The sequence below is a fragment of the Triticum dicoccoides genome, chromosome 5B (genome assembly GCF_002162155.2).
Source record: "Triticum dicoccoides isolate Atlit2015 ecotype Zavitan chromosome 5B, WEW_v2.0, whole genome shotgun sequence".
Taxonomy (NCBI): Eukaryota; Viridiplantae; Streptophyta; class Magnoliopsida; order Poales; family Poaceae; genus Triticum; species Triticum dicoccoides.
In genome coordinates, this window is record NC_041389.1 from 718,820,787 (window position 1) to 718,831,609 (window position 10,823).

Below are 10,823 nucleotides of genomic sequence, written 5' to 3' on the forward strand. Positions count from 1 at the left end.
AATGTCTAGCCCTTTGCCAATGGTGCTCAATGAGATTCTCCTGAAGTTGAAAGTGGGTGTTTGCATTTTCAATCTCCTTGTAGGTCTGAAGAAAAGCTCTAATGCGGTTAGGGTCTATGGCTGGTTTCACACGGCTACCCACACTATCGTAGAAGAACTCCAAGTTCATGTCTCTCTCATCTTCGAGAATCATATTGTGAAGAATAACACAGCATGTCATGATGTTTTCCAAGGTCAGCTTGTCCCAAAAATGAGCAGAGGACCACGAACAAATGGCAAACCTTGATTGCAAAACCCCGAATGCTCTTTCAATATCTTTTTGGGCCACCTCTTGCACCCTTGCAAATTCACATTGTTTCCTAGTTGTGGGTTCTTTGATGCTCTTGACAAATGTGCACCAAGGAGGGTATATGCCATCTGCAAGATAGTACCCCTTTATGTATTCATGTCCATTGATATGCAGTTGCAAGCAGGAGCATCACCACTAGCTAGCCTAGCAAACAAATGACACCATTGCAACATATTGATATCATTGAGAGTACCCGGCATACCAAAAAAGCAATGCCAAATCCATAAATCCTCATATGTTACAACCTCTAGCACAACTGTGGCATCACGAGACTTGACATAATACATTCCCTCCCATGCCTTCTGATAGGTGAGAACCCAATGAACGAGTTCACGCCCGAGGTGGCCCGATCTTCACGTTGTAGGATCGAATCGCGAGGGATAACTAGCTACAAGAAGCCGGGATAACTAGCTTTATACCTACCAAGGTTGGATGCAACCCGTATGTTGGGGATGGCTAACCGAAGCTATAAGAACTCCAACCCACTATCCGAACAGTCGCGAAACCACAAATCGGGACTAATCCACACAAAACGGCCAGAACCATAGAGCACAAACTAGGGAGAACCAGAGGCTCCTTGCGAATCCGAATAAACTCACAAGAGCAAAGGTAGCAAGATCTCTCGGATCTCTCTAGCAGTCTTCCTGCATAAGCTTGTAGCCGAATGGTTTGACAAAAGGTTTGTCAGAGAATGAGGGAGATGGGATTTTATATCAGGGACACCCCCCTTAGCTAGGTGTGAAAATGATTTCAAAAGTAAGAAGGTTTGCATGGCTTCCTTGGGGGAATAAGCAGTCAACTTTGGGAGTTGTTGGAGAGCTCCTCGGAAATTCGCGAAGCCCTGACAGCCTGGAAACCTCCCACGAGAATGACTAGTACTTTTGAGTCACAACTCCAAATGATGTGAGGTTTTTTGCATTGGAAAGATAATTTGATTTAGCTTCTGTTGATGTAACCCTATGGCCCCGTATATCCACCATATGGGTGTGCCACCACGAAACATCAGAGGTAAAAACTGACAACATCAGCTTCACTTGAAACTTGTTTTCTTCAAACTTGTTCCTCCAAACCGGTTGCTTCAAAAGCTCATAGGTTGTTGGATTTCTTCCATGTGATACCTAAGTTCAATCAACAACAACGGGGATGAAAGTGCAGCCATGTGTTCAAGATTGTGGTATGAATTTAAGTTAGCGTTCACCTGGCCATGTGTTTGCTTGATTCGGCTTAGTAATTCTTTCCAACTAAATTGTGCACTTTTCTGAAATGGCATGTATGATGTACCCATGTGCTCATCATCCTCCCTCCATTGATGAAGAGTCGTCCTCAACTCTCTTTGATCTGCAAAAGGTAAGTAGAAGGGAAGTAGATAATATCCATGTAAAGAAATGATGCAATCCTCATTTGTAGCTTTCACCTTTGAATTGTGTTGCATCTGATCATCTACTTGTTTGTCACAACTTAGAGTTTGTTCAAGGATGATTGGTGTCATTTCAATGATCGATATGTCCTCATCATCCCCCCTCTCTTCAAAAGGAGTCGTCCTTGACTCTACCTGGTCATCACACAAAAGAAAGCAGGGCAATACCAAATCATAATGCAAAGGTTTCATGATATAGAGAATTTTAGTTTTCAACTTTTCTATCTTATGGATGATGAAAACATGATGTTTTGTTCGACTTAGGAGTTCCTTCCAGCAAACACTTCCATGGAGTACAAATTTATAACCAACCATGACCATGTCCATGTCAGCCTCCCTCTCTAGGAGAAAAGTTGTCCTCGACTTCATTTGGTCTAGAAGATTATAGCACAAGGACAATACAAAATAACTAGAAAAGAAAATGATGAATAATCATGTGCAACATTCAGTTTTATTGGATCTTTAATAGCCTCTTCAAGATTAACAAAAACATATTGTTGGATGGATGATGTACCAAACATTTTTTTCTCTAATCTTATCGCGCCATTGCTTCAAAAACTCATAAGTGCATACCTCTGGCTTCATCAAAATGGAAGATCCTTTTTGTTTTACCTCATTGAGTACTTGAATGCCTTTCGGAAAAACAATCTTCACACACGCACCTTGTGTAGTGGTACTCCATGTCCTCCATATTTTATCTTGGATCTCAGTCTCCCATCGTTGCAAGAGAGCTGATATGTATGCCTTTTGCACCTGCACATATTGCAAAGAAAGAGAATTTTGTGAAAGGTTAGTTATTGAATGTTCCTCTCTCTTTTCATTCGGTGGATCACTCATCTCTTTCATATTATGAGGAAACACCTCAATCTCACGTTTGATGGACTCACACAACTCACTAATCCTCTCTATTGGATGATGTGGTATATTATGTTGTGGTTCACTCATCTCTCTAATGTGGTGTGGAATGATCTCAATCTCACATTTTGTGGACTCACACAAGACATTTATCCTCTCTCGCTGAATGTGTGGTATATCTAGGTATAGATCTTTCATTTCCTTAATCTCATGATGATCAATCTGATCCTCACATTTTGTGGACTCACTCACTTCACTTTTATTATCACTCTCATTATATGGAATTTTGGAAAGTGGACTCTCTTCCTCACATTTGGTGGAGCCACTCAACTTGCTTTTCTTATCACTCTCAGATTCCCATTCACCTTGTTCATTGATAAATAGAACTCTCTTGTTTCGACATTCAGAAGAAATGGGACCATGCCCTTTGCACTTCCAACACTCAATGTCTTGGCTTAGAGATGATGGTACAGTCATGGGGTTAGAGGTACTTCCGGTAGCAGAAGGAGCGCGCTTGTCAACATTCTAGGAGCCGGTGATGATGACGATGAAGCTGATGTTCGTCGGGTGGTAGTAGGATGTGAAGTATGCTGAAACCGAGAACCACCATGAGAGGCACTCGACTGCGACTTTTGCCATGGTGTAGTGGTGTGGTTATGGGATATCCGTCCATGACCACTCCGCTGCACCTTCCTCTTTGTGCGCTTTGCTTGCTCCAGAAGATCTTGTAGAGTGTTATAGGGAAACATCTCCACAAAATCAGAAATTTCATTGTTGAGACCATGCAGAAATCTTGCCATCTTTGACTCCTCATCCTCATGAATACGAGCACGAACGAGAAGTAATTCCATCTCTTTATAGTACTCATCCATCGTGCGCGTATCTTGGTTGAGGCGCTGCAATTTGTTCCGGAGATCTCTTTGATATTGTAAAGGAACAAACCTTCGCCTCATGGCTTGTTTCATCTCTTCCCAAGTGTCCATGTGGCCACGGCCTAGCAGCAGCTGATCTTCTTGTAGTTGATTCCACCAAGTGAGTGCATAACCAGAAAACACAACACAAGCAAGGTTTACTCTCTTCGGATCAGCAAGGTTATGGATACGAAAAATCTGATCACACTGCTCTTCCCAATCAAAATATGCATCGGGGTCTTCCCTTCCTGTGAACTTGGGGGCGTGCAACTTGATTCTTGCTATGTCATCTCGACCAACTCGGTCACGATGTTCGGCATGATGCCCATCTTCAGCAGCACAACGGTATGGGACACTATCATAATCATCAAAATCATCTCCATGACCACGAGCAACACGCTCATGAAGGTCATAGTAGTGCCCACGAGGACCATGGCCTTGCCCTCGAAGTTGTCCTCCTCGCTGCCCTCCATGAGCAGCAGCCACATGTCCACCATAGCCATTGTTATCATCCTCCAAGGCACCATCAACAGCAGCATGCACGAAATTCTCATCCACAACTTCCTCAAGTGGGTCAATAGGGTGTTCTCGGTGTCGAACCCTATCGCCACCTGCTGGAGGTCACTCGTGAAACATCCTTCCAAGGTTTCAAACCAATTCCTGAAAATCAGCACGTGTGACCGGGCATCTTCTTCCCCATGGTTTTCTCCATGAACACTCAATCTAGATCCTGCCATGTTAGTAAGGCCAAAAGTGGAATAGGATAATTTTGTGGAATCACACAACCTCACCTCTTACTCACCAAAGTTCTTATGAGTTCACATCAGATTGTGCTTCTCCCGGATGTGTTAAAGCGATTGAAAGACATGGATCAAAGAACTAGCTTCGGTTTTTGGTGGAGCTCGGTGGGGTAAACAAAAAGGGGCTTGTGCTGAAATCAAGTTGATGCAAACCAAGAAAATATGGGGATAGATCTGCTGCACCTTTGCACCAAGATTGAAGAACACACAACACCCAAGCTTCTGAAATTTTTCTACCAAGCTGAAACTTTTGGATCTTACACAACACTTTCTTTTTTCTCTCTTGACTTTTTTTGCCACTCTTTTTTTCTCTTTTTTCCCAAAGCACACCAACCAAATCTGAAAGCAATTACAAAGATGAACTTAGTGCAGATCTAAAAGATGAAGAACATACAAGGTATGCAATAACAAGATCTCAGCACCAACAAGGCTTGGATTTATTTTTGGTGGGGCTTTGGACTTCTAGGACAGAAAATATAGCATAAAAACACTCGATCTAAAGGGGTGATAGCAAGATAAACTTGGATAACAGATCCTACGTATCAATGAAGGCTCTGATGCCAGATGATAGGTGAGAACCCGAATAACGAGTTCACGCCCGAGGGTGGCCCGATCTTCACGTCGTAGGATCGAATCGGGAGGGATAACAAGCTGCAAGCAGCCGGGATAACTAGCTTTATACCTGCCAAGGTTGGATGCAACCCATACATTGGGGATGGCTGACCGAAGCTACAAGAACTCCAACCCACTTTCCGAACAATCGCAGAACCACAAACCGGGACTAATCCACACAAAACGGACGGAACCATAGAGCACGAACTAGGGGGAACCAGAGGTTCATTCTCGCGAATCCGAATGAACTCACAAGAGCAAAGGTAGCAAGATCTCTCGAATCTCTCTAGCAGTCTTACTGCATAAGCTTGTAGCTGAATGGTTTGACAAAAGGTTTTTAAGAGGATGGGGGAGATGGGGTCTTATAGCAGGGACAACCCCCGTTAGCTAGGTGTGAAAATGGTTTCAAAAGTAAGCAGGTTTGCATGGCTTCTTTGGGGGAATAAGCAGTCAACTTTGGAAGTTGTTGGAGAGCTCCTCGGAAATTCGCGAAGCCCAGACAGCCTGGAAACCTTCCACGAGAATGACTAGTACTTTTGACTCACAACTCCAAATGATGTGAGGTTTTTTGCATTGGAAAGATAATTTGATTTAGCTTCTGTTGATGTAACCCTATTGCCACGTCTCTCCACCATATGGGTGTGCCACCATGAAACATCAAAGGTAAAAACTGACAGCATCAGCTTCACTTGAAACTTGTTTTCTTCAAACTTGTTCCTCCAAACCGGTTGCTTAAAGAGATCATAGGTTGTTGGATTTCTTACATGTGATACCTAAGTTCAACCAACAACAATGGGAATGAAAGTGCAGCCATGTGTTCAAGATTGTGGTATGAACTTAAGTTAGCGTTCACCTGGCCATGTGTTTGCTTGATTCGGTTTAGTAATTCTTTCCAACTAAATTGTGCACTTTTATGAAATGCCATGTATGATGTACCCATGTGCTCATCATCCTCCCTCCCTTGATGAAGAGTCGTCCTCGACTCTTTTTGATCTGCAAAAGATAAATAGAAGGGAAGTAGATAATATCCATGCAAAGAAATGATGCATTTTTTTAATACAAATTAAATTGTCTCCAACAAGAATTGAAGGGAAATTTGTATCCCAAATTTGATTTGATTGAAGGCCAGAAAACAGAGCACGAGTAATCTTTTCCCATCTAAATATAATTACCACGTTCCCTGATGGAAAAAAAAACACGAAATCCCCGCCCGTGCCCCCAAAATCAGAACCCTCCCGCCCACCGTAACCGCCGAGTACCAACAGCTCGCCGCCGGCGGCCATGGAGCTCGTCGCTCGCCTGCTCCGCCGCCTCCTCTGGCTTCTCCACCGCCGTCGCCGCGGCCTCCCACCGGACGCCCCCCTCGACTTCCTCTGCTTCCTGGCGCGCGAGGCAGCTCGAGTACTCCTCTCAGCCTCCGTCTTCTCCCATCGGGCACCGAGGAGGCCCACGCGGGCATCCCGCCCCCGCCCCCGCGTGCACCCGCCAGGCTCCGCCCGTGTGCTCCGACCCCAGCCGCAGCCGCAGCCGCTGATGACGGCGTGCACTTACTGATCCGCCACGCTCTCGCGAGGTTCCCGGCTCGACGTCGAGTCGTTGCTCCGACCCCTGCGCTGATCGCCCTTCGTCTGGCCCTCGACCGCACGGTGTACGTCATCATTGTTCACGTCCTGGCCATGATGAGGATGCTCGAGATGCGCGATGCCGCCGCCGCTGCGCGTGCTGCTGCCATTGTAGCTCTGACTACTCCGAGTGATGATGCTACCGAGGGCAAGGTTGATTCCGAGGAGGGCGTCCAGGAGGTGCTCGTTTCGAGTGCTGACGAGGCACGAGCTATGATCCGGGGCTGGGATAGCGTCGAGACGTCGACGGTGGTCGTGGATGTGCCGCCGCACCTCCCTCGCAAGGAGGCTCTCATCATCGACAACATCCTTATGGATTCCGGAGCACGGCCATCGCTCTTTCGCCGAGGTCCGATCTTGTCGTTCATCATAGAGTAGATACACTCGCGCTCTTCATTTGCTGAGTATATTCGTAGCTGCATTCATTCATGTTCATGTGTTCGGATAGATAGCAGAAACTAGGAGACAGATGAGGTCAAGTGTGGGCGGCAACTATGTGTTGTTAGCATGTACGTAGTTGGATTTACACCAAATTTTGAGACAGACACCTGCAGCTGCAAAGTAGAGTGACAGATGCAGCAACGGTGTGTTTTGCATAACATTCAGAAATCATTGCCAACAAAAGGAAATCAAAAATAGCTGCAGTGCTTATCCATGTTATGTACCCAGTTACAGTGTTGATGCTTACAAGAGTGGCCGAATCCTCCATTCACCAACATTATTGTCTCAAAGAGACAGAAATGGCACCATCATTGTTAATTGTTAATGCCAGCCAAACCAAACTAAGAAATGAAACAAGAACATGAAACGAACTACAAACAGTTCCATCTCTCTTCATGTCAGCGGCACAACTCTTGCATTGTATCTTCATGCGGGTCCATCCTCTTCAATATATAATGTGCAAAACTAGTCACAAAGCACAAGTAAATGGCGGGTAGACCGTGCAAACATGTTTCAGGATACCGCATCGGATTTCCATCCCTGGCTATACATCCCTACACCAATTAATAATCCCTTAAAGTAAAATCAAGGTGCAATTGGGTGAAATCCTTCCTTTAAGATGCCTTCTAGTAGTTGTATGAAGCAAGTCAACATCCAATTCTTTGTCTTTGTGAAAGCCTCCTTCTACTGGATATTGATACGAGTGATCTATACATAAGAACTCCAATGCAGGGGCATTTTCAACCATGTGCAGAAGGACCTCAACTTCGCCCTTGCATGCTTCAAATCCTGTAATACGCAAGCTCTTCATGTTGTTGAACAGACGCTTTGAAAGCTTCCTGATAGGTTCAGGTTCTTGTACCACGCGCACATAAGCAGCGTTACAGAACTGCAATTTTGAACCAAACATGAAGTGAGAAGGCTTGTGACTAATCTGTTATTCATTTTATCTGTAATCAAATGTCAATGAATAATCTGAGTACGTGACCGAGTTGCGGCAGAGTTTTATCAAATTGCCGTCTTAGTTTGTGAAAGATTTAAACTGAACAGAAACAGTAGCTTAAGAAAAGAAAAAAGGTGGGAAAGGAACGGCAACTCTATCTAACAGTCAATCTCCATGCATTAGTTCCTAGACAGTATGTGCAGCAACACAGATAAAAAGAAATTGTCCAGCACAACTTGGCTGTAACGTTTTTATACACAGACAAATATGTTTCTCAGTTGTAAGCATGACATTTGCATGGTTCAAAAATGAGATGTATGGTGCCCTAGAAAAAGCAATAATGTAGTAATACTAATAAGAAATGTATAGACTATCAGCCAAAAACCCATATGAGTACTTACGTGCAGCTCTAACTTCTCAATGAAAGGAGCAGACCTCAAAAAAGAGACCAGCGACAAGCTGTCGAATTCGTTGACATAGTCCAAGCTCAATTGTAAACTAGTCATCCAAGAAAACTTGCATGGGTAAGACATCAAACAGGGAACCTGAAAGATAGAAAATCAAAGGTCATGCCACAATAATATAATATAATGGGATGATCCACGATATAAAAGATGGTTGAAGAGCAAACCTCTGGTGATTTACAGCCTGCATTGAGGGTAAGATGTTGCACACTTGTAAGAACTTTAGCAAGCACGGTAATAGTGTGCTCAAGAGTGTCTCCAAAATAATATATGTTTGCAAATTTCAGTTCCGATGATTTACCGAGGTCAATAGGCACCGCCACTCCTCTGTATTCGAAAGTCGCAAGGTTCACGGCATGGAATGCTATATTTGTTAATCTGCAGGAAGCAATTTTCAAGTATAGCAGGTGAGGCAGTGGGCTGTTAACCTTTAGTTCACCATTGAAATGGCATCTAACAATACTCAGCCACTCTAGGTTACAGCAGTTTGACAACATATGTTGAATATCCTTCCCACTGACATTCACTATGCTCAGATCAAGCTTCCTTAGGTTAGGGAAACCACTAAAATGCATTGGTGGCTGGAAATCTACAAAGCTAAGATGAAGTTTCTGTAGACGGCATATACTGTCCTCGTCTAAAAGCTCAAATGGGAATTTGTACCGATCAACACAACCTGGGGGTTGACGCTGTTCTCGTGCTAAATCAAAAACTAGTGCCTTTGTCCGTGATGATACAGCAAAACGAAACCAATTATCAAGATGTTCAACCAACATCCGGTTCAACTCAATTTTGATTTCAAGCTCTTCAACCAACTTGCCACGGCACTGTCCCAGGACCCTATTAACAATGTGACTGAACACTAGATTATACACTCTTTTCTCATGATATTTCTTGCCACACATTGTATTTCCATCGAAACTCAGTTTAGGACAAACTGTCCACAAGTATCTCCATTTCCTTGAGACGGCACTGGTTCTTACAGCCTCTTCCAGAGACAACTTTGACAAAACTGTGCATAACACGTCCTGCAGAACAAAAAATATATTGTAGTTGCGCACAGGTAGAAATTAGTAATCTGCAACCAACAGACGGGCTGGAGCACGAGATTTTAGCATAGTACCTCTGGAAGGTCTCCAAGCAGATCAACCGCTGGTTCCTCTGCGCCATGACTGATGTAGTCAGACAAAACTCCACAGATGAGAATGCCACACAGTTTGAATGGATCGTTTGCTGTAATTCCCTCTGCACGGGTTGCTCCGCAAACCAGAATGGTCAGCAATTGAAACCGGCCGCTCGATATCTGCTTTCGACAGAACGCTTCACTCCGTACTATGTGCTCAGACATAGCCCTGAAAGCCAGAATGCTCAGCGGTTCAAACTGACGGCCTGCAATCCTGCTGCTGCTGCTGGTGGCTCCTGGGTGGAGTTGCCTTGGATGGCAATGATTCACCACTGCAGTTCTTCCAGGCATGAAGGTGAGCATGTTCCCCATTCTAGACTGCAAAAACAAGGAGAAGCCCAATTAAAACATATTTTCTCTAACAAATTTTCATAACAAGTCAAGCCCCCTAACCCACCCCCAAAAAAGTTGCTTCCTTTACTGGGGACAGGACAGGGGCGGATCCGGTGTGCACCAAGAATTTCTCGATGGCGCCAATGGATTTTAACTAATCATGGGTGGATGGATGCTCATACCTCAGAAATCAGAGGCCGGAATTGCGGACCGGGCTGAGACAGGCAGGGAGGGGAAACGGCGATGGCGGCGCGTGAAGGGCAGAGGAGGTGGCGGAGGAGGAGAGGTAGGGCACCGGCAGCGGCAGGTCGAGCCGCGGTGGGATGGGCCGGTGGGTCGGACTGAGGAGAGTACGGCGAGCGTCGGCGGGGAGTAAAGAGGCGTACCCCTACCGGCGGCGAGTAAAACAAGGAAGGAAGGTATCCGAGGAAGATGATGGGGATTTCTGGTCCACTTCTTTTGGCCTTTTCGTTCTTTTATTTAGCAGCTTATATTAAGCACAATTCAAAAAGAACTCCAAATTATGAACTAAGCGGGTCCACCACGGAAAACCTTACAAACTTCCGAGTGGCGATTTGCTTAGGTGATCGGCAAGCGGACGGCTAGGGTTAGGGTTTCAACCAGGGGTGGTGGTGAACGAGGAGACTGCGCTTTCTCTTATTGCTAGTTGTTCATGGTGTCGCGGAACAGAGGTGGAGAAACGACATCCTCAGGACTCGTTTGGTAGCCAGGGATCCTCCCGAGATCCCAGCCGAAACCCCGGGTGGCCCGTCCACGGGCCAAGTTAGCGCCAGTTTGATCCATATGCGCATTTGGACGCCCTTCATCTAGGGGTTTCTCGCCCAATCCACGTGTTTTCCATGGGAAAGAATCCACGTCTCAGGACGTGGGGG

The 10,823-nt window shown here is 45.2% G+C and overlaps 1 protein-coding gene across 1 annotated transcript; it reads right to left on the bottom strand.

Moving 5' to 3' along the window:
* Positions 1–7,178: 7,178 nt before the first annotated feature.
* On the bottom strand, positions 7,179–10,353 carry LOC119312947 (F-box/FBD/LRR-repeat protein At1g13570-like). Its single transcript, XM_037588741.1, has 5 exons — positions 10,113–10,353; positions 9,538–9,915; positions 8,582–9,442; positions 8,352–8,495; positions 7,179–7,896 (listed from the first exon to the last, which is right to left on the bottom strand). Exons 2-5 carry the CDS (start codon positions 9,907–9,909, stop codon positions 7,582–7,584), a joined length of 1,692 nt encoding a protein of 563 aa, XP_037444638.1. The 5' UTR covers positions 9,910–9,915; positions 10,113–10,353; the 3' UTR covers positions 7,179–7,581.
* Between the last annotated feature and the right edge of the window lie 470 nt (positions 10,354–10,823).

Bases quoted from the DNA above. Each gene is read 5' to 3' on its own strand.
- LOC119312947 (XM_037588741.1), bottom strand. From the start codon at position 9,909: ATGGGGAACATGCTCACCTTCATGCCTGGAAGAACTGCAGTGGTGAAT. The intron at 9,443-9,537 runs GTACTATGCTAA...TTTGTTCTGCAG, and splicing joins TGCTTGGAGACCTTCCAGAG to GACGTGTTATGCACAGTTTT. The intron at 7,897-8,351 runs GTAAGTACTCAT...TCAAAATTGCAG, and splicing joins TTGAGAAGTTAGAGCTGCAC to TTCTGTAACGCTGCTTATGT.